Source organism: Tursiops truncatus, chromosome 20 (genome assembly GCF_011762595.2).
Source record: "Tursiops truncatus isolate mTurTru1 chromosome 20, mTurTru1.mat.Y, whole genome shotgun sequence".
NCBI classification, from domain to species: domain Eukaryota; kingdom Metazoa; phylum Chordata; class Mammalia; order Artiodactyla; family Delphinidae; genus Tursiops; species Tursiops truncatus.
This window is the reverse complement of record NC_047053.1, coordinates 2,231,029-2,247,282: the sequence shown is the minus strand read 5'-3', so window position 1 is coordinate 2,247,282 and position 16,254 is coordinate 2,231,029. Positions and strand designations below refer to the sequence as shown.

General features: G+C 58.0%; 2 protein-coding genes across 3 annotated transcripts in view; both read right to left on the bottom strand.

Moving 5' to 3' along the window:
• The window catches only part of ADORA2B (adenosine A2b receptor), a 31,308-nt gene extending 17,680 nt beyond the window's left edge, over positions 1–13,628 (bottom strand). Inside the window, exon 1 of the mRNA XM_004311917.4 lies at positions 12,693–13,628. Coding sequence (XP_004311965.1) covers positions 12,693–13,030 — 338 coding nt within the window. The 5' untranslated portion in view covers positions 13,031–13,628. The remainder of the gene's footprint in view (positions 1–12,692) is intronic.
• Positions 1–16,254, bottom strand: part of SPECC1 (sperm antigen with calponin homology and coiled-coil domains 1) — a 267,975-nt gene that overhangs the window by 5,719 nt on the left and 246,002 nt on the right. For both annotated transcript variants that reach the window (XM_073797313.1, XM_073797316.1), the window contains one exon: positions 15,783–15,990. In XM_073797313.1, the coding sequence (XP_073653414.1) occupies positions 15,969–15,990 (22 nt within the window). In that variant the 3' untranslated portion in view covers positions 15,783–15,968. The remainder of the gene's footprint in view (positions 1–15,782; positions 15,991–16,254) is intronic.

The following is a 16,254-nucleotide window of genomic DNA, read 5'->3' as shown; positions in this document are numbered from 1 at the left end:
AGGCGATGCGGCCGTGCGCTGTGAGGGGTGAGGGCTGCGGGTGCCGCAGGAGGCCCGGGCCCTGCTTCCCCCCCCCCCCCACCCCCCGGTCCTGGGAGCCGCTCTGGGCTGCACAGCAGTCACACTGAGGGCTCTTCCCGCCCCTGCTGAAGCCGGCCAGGCTAATCCCACTATTCCTGCTCTTGTGTCCGGGCAGAACGCCAGATGAACCCAGACAGTGCCTGCACCATCCCAACACCGCTCGCCCAGCGCATGCGTCCCGTTCACAGGACAGAAATTCCCCTGAAGTGCAGCCCTGGGCTCCCGTGGAGCCCCGCGTCCCCAGGGCCCCTCGCAAGAGCCTCCCCGGGGGGCTGCAGGGCCATCCCCTCCCGCGGAGCCGAGACTTCCTCCAAGGCAGGGACTCCCTCACTCACGCTCGTATCCAGAACACCTCACACCGGGCCTGGCGAGCAAAGCCCCGACGCCAGCCTGACTTTGTAAGAAAGGAACAGAGCTCTGGTTCCTTGGCACATGTACCCGCTGAACACCCACCCGGTAGCTCTAGACAAGCCGAGGGGCGCGTGGACGTGTCCCGAGCTCCAGCTTGTAGCTCACAAGAGGCATCTGTCTAAGAGGGACCTCCTGAGGCTGAAGAGTTGCTTCCCACCAAGGTAACGGGGGTTTCAGACGTTGTCACGGACAGAAGCAGTAGCAGTTCTGCACTGTGCCCATTCAAGACCCAGGATCCACAAAGCTTCCCGCAAAGAAGGCCAAAGACCCACACGACTTCACCGAGGAATTCTCGCAAACACGTAAGGAACAAATAAAACGATTTTTACACAAAAAGAACTGCTTGGTTCTGTTTACGTTAAGTTCAGGTCTAGGGGTGGGAGAAGGGTCTCCCGTCTACCGTCTGTGGTAAATAAATGTCTTGAGGGCCAGCCGCCTTGTGGCCTGAGATGGTCACGGCTGGAGCCTGCAGGGCCGCTGGAGGCCAGGACAGCGCCTGCCCACCTGCTGCATGACAAGCTCTGGCCGCCGGAGCTGCCCTTCAGGCTGAGTTCCTCCCGGGAGGCCAGGACCACTCTGGCTGCTGGGGGTACCCCATCCCCTCCACCAAGTTCAGACATGCCTGAATCCCGGTGGGGACCTGAGCCGGGCCACTGCCAAAGTGCAGGCGGGTGGAAGAGATGCCACCTGTCCTTCATGGCCACCCGGGAGCCTCAGAGGAAGAGTGCAGGAAAGAATGTGGGCAGCTGTCCGCACCAGGTCAGCACGGCCAGAGGAGGCCGTCCAGAGTGGCCTACAGAGATGGCGGTGGTGGCCAGGACCAGGTCTCCCAGAGCTCACCTTTGAGGCTGGTTCTCGGCGAGGCTCCCATTTTGGTCTCATATATCGGGTGGGACCTGGGGACAGCCCAGGGTCGCTGGGCTCCAGACTCTGGTCTCTTTGACGTGAAATAAGAACCCCCGAGAGAAAAGCCCACTGCCTGAACCCAGACCAGAGAAGAAAGAGGATACCTGTCATCCTCTCTCCCCGCAAAGGTACCCTCCTCCCACGGCTGGGGCTGAAACACACTGCGCTTCAGACACACCATTAATTGTCAACAGCGTCAGCCACCACGCACACTAACGACCAGTTAGACGTCAGGAGACACGCGGCATCGGAGGGCGCGGCATCCTGTTACTGGTGACGGTAACTTTGAAGGTAACTGCTCGCGGGGGCGTCCACCAGGCTTCTCCGCTGGGACTGCTCATCCCTCTGCGATCGGCTGTACCTCGTGGTGCATAGACTTTGAGATTCTGTAAACATCTTGGCCCTCATCAAACTTGCACCGGTGAGTTTTATCACCTATTGACTGTTCTTCCCTGAACCGGTTATTACGATGACAGTTGCCAAGTGATGACCCGCTTACACTCAGTCATCCCTACTCATTAGTGAGCTGGCATTCTCCTGCACGCAGGAGTTCCTCCAAGTCATTATTTAACAAAACAAAACAAAGCTCTCCTAGCTGTGTTCATCACGAGGGCCTAGAAGAAATGACACTCCAGCAGCCATGAGCGCTCCTGCCGAATCTTGGTTTGTAAATACCATTCTCCACTGCAAGAAAACAGGGCTCCTTGGAGAAACGGCTGATTCCAAAGCCAGAAAATACAATGGAGCCTGAAAACCCTTTCTGTGCCAGAAAGTAAGAAGTGCTCAAAAACGTGACAGGAATGCTCCAAGAGAAGTCAGCTTGCACAGGCTCTCATTCTCCAAACTTGGGCATCAAAGTGAATAACAGGTATGGACTGTAACACATTAAATGAAAATAAAATTCCCTAAGTCCACTGGCATGTAAAAAACATAATTTAAGGAAAAGCAGGGAAAGGTAAACCTCTTCTCTACAGAAGAAGGACAACTGATACAGTGGAAGGAATGAAAAGAAATAAAATTACCATCTGACATGGTAATAATTGATCCAAGCAAGAATCATCAACGGGGAAAACACACCTCTACAGTGATGAACGCTAGCAGTGATGAGATTTAACACAACAGCAGTGGGACAGATTGACCCCGTGTGCCGTCCTATGTGATGGGCTGAAATGGACACACCATCAGGTAGACAGTATTCCCACCAAAAATGTTCAACTTGAGAATCTAATCATAAAGAAACAACCAAACTCAAAATAATGTATTGCCATGAAAGAGAGGGAGGGGAAAAAAGACTGAGGAATGCTTCCAGATTAAAGAAAACCAAAGGCACATATTAAATGGACGTGTGACCTTTTATTGGAATCTGAATTTTTAAAAAACTGTAAAGAAAATGATCGGGATAACTGGGACATCTGACTATAGACTGTACCACGTCAATGTTAAAGCTCTTGAGTATAATTGTGTGTGTGTGTGTGTGTGTGTGTGTGTGTGTGTGAGAGAGAGAGAGAGAGAGAGAGAGAGAGAGAGAGAGAGAGAGAGAGACAGAGAGACAGACAGAGAGAGAGAGAAAGCGAATGTAGCAAAACACGAACGATGTGGGAATTTGTCTTAGTTTTGAAACTTAGAAGTTGTGAAAAAACACACACTAGTTCAGAATGACTCATTCTTTCTGAAACCACAGACCACACTAGATTAGTCAAATGGACACAAATGTGTGTGTGTATAACTATATATATATGTGTATATATATATATATATATATACACACACACAGATATAGATACATATATACAAATATATCTTTTAATAGCAGGGACTTTTTAAAAAGTACAAAATGAATGCAGTATGTGTGTGCTTGTGTATGTATTAAAAAACTACGTTTCTCATGACCTCTGAAAACGCCAAACTTAGGAGCTATTTACCCCTCTAGGCGATGCCAGTATGTCTTCTCCCCTCCCTCTCCTTCTCAGTCTTCCACTCTCCCCGGCTTTATCCTGAGGACACCCTCCACGGGCTTGTCGTGTCTCAACGACAAGCCGGTCCATCCCTATCGGGGCAGGTCCCCCCCAGCACACGTGTGTACACATGTGCACACACACACTGACAACCCCTAGACACGTCACACGCTAGTAACTGGACTCGCTTACTGGAGATGCCGGGGGGAGCAGCATGAGCCCTGCTTATAAAGAAGCAGCAAAGGCAACCTTAAACCGATGACAAATAACCTAGAAAATACCCACAAGCATGCAGAGAGCTGCAAGGGAACCCAGGGTGCCTCCCAGAGAGAGTGTCGTGGAAATCGGCAGGAGTCGGCAGGTGCAGGACACCCCAAGCAGGGAGAACGGCACGTGCAGAGGCCTGACCTCGGCCAGGGGATTGAGGGGGTCCTGAGAAGCAAAGCAGAGACACAAAGGGGAGAGGGGGGCGGGGGAGGCCGGCCCTGTCCCCAGGCGCGAGCAGGGCTGCAGGGGCAGCAAGGATGCAGGGCTGGCAGCGGGGACAGGGAGGAAGCAGAGGGGGGACCAAAGAGACCGGGCTGCAGGCGGGGTGAAGGCGTGCAGCCGCCAGCACCTGGTCTGGGATGTCTTTCACTAGCGCTTGAGACTCTACATTATAAAAAAAGAAAAAAGAAAAAAAAGGCAGCTTTGGCGCTGGCGTTGGCGGTGTCAAAATCAGCGCTGGAAATCAAGATGTGGGACAGAAAGCTGCTTTGGGGAGCCCTGTGCGGGGCAGGGTGGTAGCAGACCGGCCAAAAGCAAAGCCAGTGGGGCTGAGAGAGGAGAGAGCAGCTTGAGGATGTTTAAACAGCGCTGGGTCTGGAGTGATGCTGTCAGGAGGGGCTGGATACGGAGCCGAGAAGGGCCGCCCAGCCTGGAGCTCCCCGAGCGCCGCCCGCCACGTGCCCCGCCCCATGCGGGCGCCTTAACGGCCCCCGTGCCTCTGGGATGGGCCACCTGGCGGCCCAGAAACCCGGGCTCACCTGGACTCTTCCTCTCCTCGGGCCCAGCATCCTGCCCAGTCAGCGAGCCCTCCTGAACCCGTCACCCCTGTGACCCCGTGTCCTCGTCGCGGGCCCGCCGCTCGGCGCGTGGTGTCCAGGCGGACGCCAGCCCAGCCGCGTCTCTGGTCCCCGTTCACCGACGGTACCCCCAGGGCCCACCTCTGGTCTCGGGGGTCCTCCCCGTCCTGGTCTTCTGGTCGGCTGCACGGTTTTCCCCGTGGCCCCTCTGCTCCAGACTCTGCCCGACCTCCTGGCTGGAGCGGCGCGTCACCCTGCTTCCATGGAGCCCTAAGCCAGAAACAGGTTGGCCGGGAAGAGAGGTTCCAGCCTTGCAGACAGCAGGTTCCAGACGGGATTTAGGAAGGGAACAGAAATCAAGAGGAAGGCTGCCTGCTGACCAGCCTAGGGCGGCCTCGCCCCTCAGGCATCACGCCTGCACTTCCCGCATAGCTGGGCACTTATCCCTCACGTCCCCACCCTTCCCTGGCTGAAGCTTGAGACCCAGTGACGGAGGATGGGGCTGGAGGAAGAGTCCTGATTATACACAATCTATGCCACAGCAAGAATCCGAACCACGTGAACCCAAAAGTGGTTTTTCAAAACTGACTCCAAAAGATTTAACCTTCAATCAAAAGTAAAAATATGAACGCTAAAATTTAAAAACAAACAGAAATAGAAGAACTAGGGGGAAAAAGTCAAGGAACTCTTCCAGGGGAGAACAAAAGACTAAAGTATTGGAACCTTATATGGAAGAGTACGTTTACAAGACAGAAACAGTCAAGGAGGGAAAGTCTCCATCTACTTATTAAGAATCCCAGAAGGAAAAACAGACGGAATGGAGATAAGGAAATAATCTAGGAAAATTCTTTTTTAAGATTTCAGAGCTGAAGACAGACCTAAGTCTTCAGACTGGCAAGGCGTCGTCCCCAGGTGAAGGAGACAAGCTGAAAGTCAACATTTAGACCCAACCTCGTGGAATTTCAGAACACCAAGCAAAGCAAAAGATCCCAAAGGCTTCCGAGGAAACAGAGTTACAAAGAAGGATTACACCCACGTCGGACTTCTTGGGCACCCTGGGTGTTAGAGCAATGCCTTCAAGCCTCTGAGCGTATCCAGTCCCACTACCAACCACGTGTGAGAAAGGAAAACGTTGCTGGCATGAAAGAACCCACGTCCTGAAAAAGCTACCTACGGATGGTATATAGACAAACATGTGGAATCCCAGAAAGAGGAAAGAAAACATGCGGGAGGGGGGCAAGAAATGGCAGAAGCACCCCAAGAGTATGATGGGGAGACCCAGCACGACACCCGCGCAGCACCGTGCACCCTCCGCAATGAGAGTGAAGGAGCTGGGTAGTCCTCTGATTTCCAGATGGGAAGTTGATGGTCCAAACACGAGGCTGACTGAAATGGGGCATAATTCTGAGCAGTGGGCGGCACCTACAAACAGAACCCACGTGACCTGCCATGAGACCCATCTCCTGGAGAAGATGGGCTTAGCGACAGGAGGGCATTTCTGCTCCAGTCACCCTGCCCTGCTCGGGAAACGCGTGCGCAGAACATTATACGCACCGGGTATCGGTTTCCACTTTTCAGAAACTCTCTACAAAGTGCAGGAAACTTTATTATAGATACAGAATAAAATGCAAATGTTATGAACCTTGACACTGTAAAAGCAATGGTATAGTATAAATGTGTTCAATACGTAATTTGTGCAGGAAAAAAAAAAACAACTAAGAAGCAGTGGTTTCCTCTAACAGGCAAATGGGAAATCAGAGGTCAGATTGGGTGACTTCCTTCCCCCAGTTTACCCTTTTATATGGTTTCATTCTCTTTACTACGGCATGCATCGCCTTTGGAAAGTAACACCTCCTACCTGTCCAAAGTAAGGTAGAGACGGGGTGACAGCAGAGGTGGAGAGATGGCGGGGGGAGGGTGGTACACGTTTCCTCATTTTTCTTGACGGTTAACAGCTACTGCCTACAAGTGATGGAATCAGAAATAGAGGCTGAAATAGGATCCACAGGAAAAAATCAAAATATAACAGAAATTGGAAGGAACAGGGCTTGTGTCGTGTGGTAGGCAGTCGACAGATTCTGTTTCAAGACGGCAGCACAAACCCAGCTGTGACCGTGGAGGGTGGAGTGGCCCTGGGAACCAGTGTGGGAGGGCTTCCAGGCAGAGGGGCTGGTGTGGGCCACTCGGCCTTTCCCTGTGGAGCCCTCTGTGCTTTTGAATACCTACTTCTTCACACTAGTGGATTTCTAACGTAGGACACGACAAACAAAACCAAGTCCTTCGTGGACTTACCAGTGCCTTGAGGACAGAACCCACACTACTCAGCAAGCCTCCGGGCCCCTCGGACCCGCGGTGCTGGGACCCCGACCCGAGGCCCGGCAAGCCCGCTGCTCCCACACAATCCCCACCGCGCCGTCACCCTCCATCCTCCCATCCTTCTCCCACATGAAACTTTGGCATCAGCCCCCCAGAAGGACCGCCGCCCCCTCAGCCCAGGCCGAGTTAGAAGGCCATCCTCAGCCCGTGACAGCCTGTTCCCAGCTTTAATTCTTTCAAAGAAGGTACAGTTGCTCTTTGCGGTCCAGTCCCTGCTGCCCACGGCAGTGTCTCCAGCCTGTCAGCCTCCGAGGTGAAGATCACAGCCTGCTAACGGGTCTCCTGGGTCGGGGGGGGGGGGGCGTATAAGAACCACGCTGAAGCCCAGCCCCTGAGGGTCAGTAATGAGTCAGAAGCATCAGAAAAGGCTGGGCCTGGCTTCCCGCATCTGAGGAAGGGGAGGCAGCCAACAGGCTCCCGCCGTCCAGGCAGCTGAGTCACATCCTGTGACGGTTCATGCACCTGCCGAGGCACCGGCCTCCTTCCCCTCTGGCCACGGTGCTGTTCCGCTGCATCCTCTTTATCCCGGTGACATTTAAAGGGTCCCACTCATGACCGCCGGGGTGCCCCCGCGTCCACGCCGAGAGGCTGCAGCCTCTCCCTCCAGGGGACACAGGCTTACCCCGCCCTGGCTGTGTGACCTGGGCCGATGACAGCTGAGCCCTGTCCTCCCCACCTGTGGATCTGGAGGTGACAGGATCGCCCCCAGAAGGCTGTCGCAGGGGCTCACCGAGACGAGGCATGGGGGGGGCGGTGCCCAGAAAAGGTCAAAAGAGCGGCTGCTGCTCACAACCGTGCCCTGCATTCCAGTGTCCGGAGCACACCTGTCTGCCCGCGTGTCCCTGCCCTGGTGGTGTGACCCCGGCCGGCAGGCAAGCGTGAGGTGGAGACAGGGTACCACAGGGCAGCTGTGCCCGCGGTCACAGCTCGTCTGCCTGTGCAAACGCAGTTAACTCTGCCCCTTGACACATACTTTTTCTGCACGTGATCAAAGGCCACCTGTGCTTTCCAGAATCCTGTGCAAACGCTACTGAGCCGCAGAGCCGGGCACTGTGTCCCTGCGAGGCTGCTGCCCCAGCATCAGAGCCCGAGGGCCGCAGCCTCCCCCACAGAGGGGCTCCTGGTCACCATGGTCCAGGGCAGCCTAAGGTCGCGGGGGACCCCATCCCCCTCCCCCGACCCCCCAGGTGCTCGGGGCTCCGTCTCCACCTCCCCCTGCCCCAGGGGCTCCTGCACGAACGTCCAGCTGGTTGGACTCTACCCGCAGCGAGGGGATGGGACCCCAGGCGCCCTCCAGATTGGAGATGGGCCGGAGGGGAGCAGCGGGTGGGGGGGGTGTGATCCCCGCAGGAGCTGGTCCAGAGCTGCCAGAGGGCACAGGCAACGAGGCCCAGGAGGGACTCTCGGATTCCACCAAGAGGGGGCCCTGCAGGGGTGGCCTGACGGGGGGGACACGGTGACAACGGAAGTGGAGGCCGTGAGACTGGACGGCATGTCAGAGAAGCTTCCTGTCAAGGAAACCAAGCAACGGCCGGCATGTGGGTGGGGCGAGCGGCGACGGAGGGTCCGTTTCGCACGTTCGGATAGTGATGGGGGTTCCCTGGGGCCACGGTAACAAAGCGCGGCGAACTTGAGCGGTGGCTGACACCACTCACTCCCTCCACTCCCTGGAGGCCAGGAGCCCGGAATTAAGCGCAGCAGGGCCAGGCTCCTCACGGGCTCTAGGGGAGGCGGGGTTCTGGTGGCCGCCCAGCATCCCAGTCTTTGCCTCCATCTGCAAATGCCTTCCCCCTTCTCTCTGCTTGTTTACTTTATAGGAATGGGGTTTCACTTAGGGGCCGCCAGGTCATCCCGGGTAAGCTCCTCCTCTGAAAATCGACATAAGGTGATGTTCATTCTTTTCCCACCTAAGGCCAAATTCACAGGTTCTGGGGATTAGAGTGTGGACACCATTCAACCCACTCCAATGGGAATGATCTGGAAGAGAAAGACAGCCCTGGTGTGGAAGAAGGGCGGACCCAAGGCGGGGAGTGGCGGGACCCAGAGCTGAAACCTTCTTTCCCAGCTTTATTTCAAAACAACATCACAGGGACTTCCCTGGTGGCTCAGTGGTTAAGGACCTGCAGGGGACACGGGTTCGAGCCCTGGTCTGGGAAGATCCCACATGCCGTGGAGCAACTAAGCCTGTGCGCCACAACTACTGAGCCTGCGCTCTAGAGCCCGAGAGCCACAATTACTGAAGCCTGCACTCCTAGAGCCTGTGCTCCGCAACAAGAGAAGCCACCGCAATAAGAAGCCCATGCACCGCAGCAAAGAGTAGCCCCCGCTCGCTGCAACTAGAGAAAGGCCACGCGCAGCAACGAAGACCCAACGCAGCCAAAAGAAAAAAAAAAGTGGATAATGTTTTTAAAAAATCACAGGTGAATTTTATTGTATGCGAACTGCAGCTCAATTTAAAAAAAGAGAAAAAGTGAAAAAATAAAAGAACGCTCAAAATCCCCTGCCAGCCTCCTACAGGTCAGTCACCTGCAAGGAGCTCAGTGGAAGCCACCTTTTCACCCAAGACACAGTCTTGCTAAGAGGTCCCCAACACCTCCCTCCCAGACTGGACACGTGAGGCTCTGAGAAGATGCCTCCACGCGGCAAAGGGGGCAGGAGAGTGAGCATCCAGGGACAGACAGACAGACGCGGCGCCTGCCATCCTGCTGACCCACCCAACCAACCCAGCGCCCCCAGAAACACCCTCCTTCGGCCCCAGCAGACACCAAGCAGCGCGGTGCAGGGGAAACGGGGTCCAGGAGCCGGGAGGGCAAGCCTCCAGGCGGGCAGAGGGGAACCACACGGCACTCCAGTGGCCTGGGGTACGGCTGACAGGCAACAACATTAGGGAGGAGGAAGGGCTCCTGAAACGCCTGAGCCAGCAGCTGCGGGCAGACACCCCTGCCCCGCAGAGCCCCGCCCTGCCGGCTCCCCAGTGCACCACTGGGCCGGGGCCTGCCTCAGGAGCCGCGCGCACGTGAACTGCAGTTAGCGGATGTTCTCCTGTGTGTGGACGCCCCTCGCTCTCAGGCCAAGGGCAGGGCCCGGTGTAGGCAGACACGCCTCCTGGTCAGGTCAGCACAAGTTCTCGTCTTCGTTTCCGGCCATCTCCTCGGGCGCCCCTTTCCTGCAACGCTCCCTGGTCAGTATCCGCCTTGACAGCTGGGCAGCCGCAGGGCTGCAGGCTCTGCGGCCTCGAGCCGTGCCCACGGCGGACCGCCGGGGCCTCTGTCAGAGCCTTGGGGCACCGGCGACGAGTCCAAGCCCCCGCTCGTGCCCGGGTAGGAGGCGGGCCTAAGCTTCTGGCCCTCACCCTGGTTACTGCTGCCTCTACAGGGAGTCCCCTCCTCCCCAGCACACTTCCAACTTCACTCCCACTGACCCGTGACCCCAGGGAGGGCCTCAGACCCGAGTGGGAGCTGCCCGGCCTGGGCCAGTAAAGAAGGGAGCCCCCCGTCTCTTGACTCCCAGAGGTCCTCGAAGTTTGGTGGGACCGGAAGTCCCCGGTTACATACTGGTACTGGAATCCACACACACCCGGCCCCAGAGGTTCTGATTCGGAGGGCCCGGTGCGGCCCTGTAATCTGCTCTTTAGCTCAGCAGGCCAGGAAGTGCTGAAACAGGAGCCGTGAGGACCTCTCCAGCCCATGACGATGGGCTGGGCGCCAGGGGCCAGGACACATGCCATTCCTTCCTGGGACAGGTCACACACACCTCCTGCAGACCTCTGACCTGCTGCGGGCAGGCCTGGAGGGCAGGGGTGGGACCGGCACTCACTCCGGGGTGCTCCGCCCTCCCCAGCCTACATCCCGCCCTCCTGGCTTCAGCAAACGCAAAGGAGAAGTTAGGGACCTGTGATTCACATTTCTTTCGCCTTCACACACCCACACCCATTCCTTCAAGACCCCGCCCGGCAGAGACCGGGACAAGAAGTAACAGATTTAAACTTTCATGGAACTTCCTGCTCCGTGGGGCACGGGGGATTCTTCCGGTAACTCGCACTGAGCTGAGGTCTCTCTGGACCTCTGCCAGGGCCAAACCCAAGGGGCTTCCGTGAGATAAGGCTGGGGCTTGTGGCTGCCTGCTGGGTGCAAACAGTCCAAAAGGCTACCAAGTAACCAACACAAGGACCAAGAGGCAGGAAAGGGAGCCCTAAGAGAAAAGAAGCTCGTGCCGTGCGCCCCGGTCCTCGGAAACCCCTGGGCTCTGTCACACCTGATGGGACACATGGGGCCTCCTGGTCACAGGCCAAGGGCAGCAGCATGTGGAAAGGCCCAGACACACAGAGGAGGCTCACAGCCTGGCCAAGCAGGAGGCTCCTGCCCTCACTGGGACCCAGGACACAAAGCACAGGGAGCAGGTGTGCCACGCCAGCCTGCTACAAAGGCTTCTGGGAGCATGCCCCCCACCCCTGTCAATTCCCTCAAACACTTTTCCCGTACAGCCACCAATTCACTGCAAGCAGAATCCACTTCCAGAAAGGGCCGTCTGCTCTCCGCCCACATGCCAAACACTGATGCCACACACAGCGGGAACATGGGGCCAGCGCTGAGACCCAGTCCTGCTGCTACACTGATTCAGAGGCACCATCCTGCGTGTCCTCCCCTTGCCTACAGGACGCAGGTACCTACCTCTGGAATTACTGGCAGGATTAAAGGATGTAAGTTTAAAGCGCCCGACAGAGTTGGCACTCAAGAGATTAATTCCTTCCTTTCCCTCCTACTCAATTTCCCTGTCTCAGTTCTAGACCCAAAGAGATCCCAAGCTCACCCAACTCAGAAACGCCAAAGGGCATCCAGGCGCGCGCGCGCAGGAGAGAGCGAGAGAGCGAGAGAGGAAGAGGAAGAAGGAGAGGGAGGGAGGAGGGAGGGAGGAGGGAGGGAGGGAGGGAGGGGGAGAGAGACAGGGAGGGAGGGAGGAGGGGGAGGGAGGGAGAGGGGGAGAGAGGCAGGAGGGAGGGAGGGAGGGAGGGAGAGAGAGAGAGAGGGAGGGAGGGAGAGAAGGAGGGAGGAGGGAGAGGGAGGGAGGGAGAGGGAGGGAGGGAGAGGGGGAGAGAGGAATGAAGGAGGGAGGAGGGAGGAGGGAGGGAGGGAGGGAGACAGAGAGAGAGAGGGAGAGAGAGGGAGGGAGGGAGGGAGGGAGGGAGAAAGTAAATACTTTCAATTAAGCCCCACGTGATGCTTGTGATGCTCCGGCTCTCCAGCTCCCAGTTACACCTGGGACTCCGCTCCCCTTGCCGGCTGGCTCCTACATCTTCGGACTGTGGGAGAAACAGTGACCCGCAAGTCCTCCAGCGTTTGGAAACCCTGGTGGCACTTTCCCAGCCGCTGGGAATGGGCAGCAGATAAACAAGGCTATACAACGCACGAGGCTCTCAGGCTGTCGGTCTCGGCGAGCCGGGAAGCACTTTAACTCTCTCTAAAGTATAAGAAGGTGATGAGAGTCCGCACGAAGCGCGCAGCGTTCCCCAAAGTTAACTGGCACCTCCACCCGGGTCGGCAGGTACAGCCTGAAGTCGGGCGGCGAGTCGCGTCATTTTGCCCACGCATATCCCAGCGTCCAAGGTTGCCCTGGAGCCTCTCTCCCCGGCCCTACCGCCCAGCGCTCGCCCGGCCCCTTCCCGCCCGCTCGGGGCGCTTTCCCCGGAGCTGCCCCGCCGGGCCGCACCCCCGGGGCCCCAGGGCTGTCCCTACTCGGATCCCCTGAAGGAGGCGCGCGCCCGGGGCACCGACAGGGTCGAGCGCGGCGCACGTGTGTCCGGAGGCTGCGGGCCGGAACTCGCGCGCCCCGCGCCCCGGCCGGGAGGGTCTGGGGTCCCGGGGGCCAGGGCGGACGGGGCTCCGTGGGGCCGGGGCCTCACCTGAGCGGGACGCGCACGGCCAGGTACCTGTCGACGGCCACGGCCAGGAGGCTGAAGATGGAGCTCTGCGTGACCACCAGCACGAAGCAGGCGAGGAAGAGGCAGCTGTGGAAGTCGGTGCAGAAGCCCAGGCTGATAGTGACGGCGAAGGGGATGGCGAAGAGCCCCACGGCCACGTCGGCCGCCGCCAGGGACACCAGGAAGTAGTTGGTGGGCGTCTGCAGCGCGCTCGAGGCGCCCACCGCCGCGCACACCAGCACATTGCCGGCCACCGCCAGCGCGGCCAGCGCCAACTCCAGCACCACGTACAGCGCGGCCTGTGTCAGCTCCAGCGGCATCGCCACCCGGCCCAGCCGCGCTGCCACGAGCGCCCGGACCGCGCGTCTGAGCCGGGGTCTCGAGCTCTGCCGGCCGACGGGCGGGACGAAGGCGGCGCGGGGGCGGGGGTGGTGCCTCGGCCAAGCCCGCCCCCTCCGCCCTGCCGCCGGCCCCGCGCTCCGTGCGCCCCACCCGGCGGGGCGGTCCGAGCGCTCGCACCTTCCCGGGAACCCGCGCTGGGGGTCAGGGCCGGACCTGCCGCGAGAGGACCCCCGCGCCGCCGCCGCCGGGCGAGGCGACGACCTGCAGGCTTCGGGGTTCCCCCAATGCACACCACGGACACCGCTGGACGGCAGGGCTCGCCCGAGAACGACGGCGAGGCGCGGCCCGGCCGGGCCGGGCTCCCCATCCTCGCCCCCAGCGCCGCCTCGGCCCTCTGTTCACCCCGGTTGAGCTCAGGCCCCAAGGCCTCACACGGGGCCCTTAACTGAATCCCCAGACCCTTCCCCTGCAGCCCCGGCGCCTCCGGAGAGCCCGGCCTGCGCCCCCTGCCGCCTGTCAGTCTCCCCAGGAGAGCCCGGGCCCAAGCCCAGCTGTTCCAATTTCGGCTCTGCCCAGGCCCGTGCCCCACCCCGCCCCCGCCCCGGGCCTCAGTGACTGACCTTACCACCCCTCGCAGCCTCGCCCACCCCGGGAGGGCGGGTGCTGACAACCTCCCCCGCCCTTCCCCACAGACACATCCGTACGCGGTGCTGCCGATTCTGCCTCCAGAGCTTCGGTTCTCTCCACCCCGAAGTCGCGGCTGGTGGTCCCGCCTCACTGCCTGCTCCCAGCATCCACCCCCATCGCTGCCCTGGGTCCCCGCACCCTGCTCCATGATGCTCCGGGGTCCTCGCCTACACCGTCATCATTCCAGAGCACACCTGGGCGTGCCTGGCCCCCACCCCACGTGCTTTGCTTGCAGTCACCTGACGAGGTAGTTAAGAAGAGTGTCAGGGAGCTTCCCTGGTGGCGCAGTGGTTGAGAGTCTGCCTGCCGATGCAGGGGACACGGGTTAGTGCCGCGGTCCGGAAAGATCCCACATGCCGCGGAGCGGCCGGAGCCTGTGCTCCGCAACGGGAGAGGCCACAACAGTGAGAGGCCCGCGTACCGCAAAAAAAAAAAAAAAAAAAAGAAGAGTGTCAGGGACTTCCCTGCTGGCGCAGTGGTTAAGAATCCGCCTGCCAGTGCAGGGGACACGGGCTCAAGCCCTGGTCCGGGAAGATCCCACATGCCACAGAGCAGCTAAGCCCGTGCGCCACAACTGCTGAGCCTGCGCTCTAGAGCCCGTGAGCCGCAACTACTGAGCCTGCACTCCAGAGCCCACGAGCCACAACTACTGAAGCCTGTGCACCGCAACGAAGAGTAGTTGCTCGCCGCAACTAGAGAAAGCCCACGTGCAGCAACAAAGACCCAACGCAGCCAAAAATAATGGATTAATTAATTTTAAAAAGTCACCGTTTAAATACATGAATGAATGAATGAGCGGATCAGATGGCACGTGAACTCTATTTCAGTGTAGCCATAATAACAACACAGCCCCTCAGCCTCCATCAGGCATGCCCAGTATCACCTGCCTATGTACCAACAGGGGCAACAAGTTCTCCAAAAGCACTCACAGCGGATGTCCCGGCTGGGCGAAGTTATGACAGGGAATTTTCTCTCTCACTACCAAGGGTTAGAAGCAGATGGCAGTACTGCTCCTTGCCCCCTCTCTGGGCTGCTAACAGAACCCCAGGTGGCAATGACATGCACACACCAGAGGATGAATCAGGAGTGGTCTAAGCCGATCAAATGACCCCTTTCCCCTTTGCCAGTGATTGATCTAAGGGATGGGCGGGTGACTAACCCTGGCCAACAGGAAGCAAGGGGGATTAGGCAGTGAGGTTCCCACCTCCTCCCTCCCCTCCTGCTTTGGTCACTGTTTTGTGAAAACATGTAACTACAGCTACGGCAGCCACCTTGCAACCATGAGGTGACAAACCTGATGTGAAAACCAACACACTGAAGGTGATGGAGGAAAGGGCTTGTGTCCCTGATCACATCTTTGAACAGCACGAACAACCCCGAGAACTACATCTGGACTTCTTGTTCAACACCCCTGCAAGTGTCCCCACAGTTGTGCATGTTTTCTGGGACTTGCGTCAAAGAGTCCTACAGAATTCAGAGCTACACAAATACTGGGTCAAGGGGATCTTAGTTCTTGGCTCACACATTCAGCAGAACCCCATGGGAGAGAGCAATGGCTGGGACCCCGAAGCCTAGTCTCCAGGGCAGGGCCAGGGCTGGGACCATCGCTTCACGTCTCTGAACCTTTGTTTCCTCAGGGATGAAATCATGAGATGAGAAAGCTGAATCCAGTGCCCTCTAAGGTCGCTTCCCTCTCCAACCTCCTGTTACTCAGAGTCCAGGACAGAAGTCCTAACTGCACAGGCCACGGACGCAGCAGGCCGCCAGCCCCTGCTCCAGATTCCACTCCACAGAGCTCCAGCTGTGCTCTTCCTGCTGTCGGGGGTGACAGCTCGGATTCTGGGGAAGATGAAAAAACCACGAAAGGAGAATTGCCACCCCTTTAAGAATAAAGGTTGTCCAGGGTTGAAAAGTAAAACCGGCCATCCAGCGGCTCAGGATGACATCTGATGGGGCTGACCATGGCCAAGTCATGGCTGGTGACCACCATGCTCCCTGGTTTTCTATTCCCAGATGCCTGCAGTTACACAATTTGTGACTCACCTTTATGGCCAGTTTTGTGCTTCTCCAGCTGGACTCACGCCGCCCCGAAGCTGGACTCACTCCCCGGACTCGCAGGCAGGCCTGTGGGCTCTCGACACCACGGGACATGGCTTTAGGATGAGGTGATGAACCTTGCCGGCATGCTGATGTTACTCAAAGATTTTCTTAGGGGAAAAGTCACCATCTTTATATGAGACTCACTGATATGCTGTGGAGGGAATGTAGAATTCTCAACATTTTTAAGACTTCAAATTAAAAATTGAGGCCCTCAAAATAAAAGATCCCTAAAAAAGTCATAGTGCACGGCTTCGAACTTGTCTTGAGACACTGAGGGGCATGAGCTGGTCTAGGAGATAAGGTCTAACACCCTGGCTTACAGGACTGCAAGCTCAGCCTGGTTGAAAATATCCCTGGCCCTGTCATACATCCGATCTCGTCATCTGAACAAATGAAGACGCGGCTCTGCCCTGGG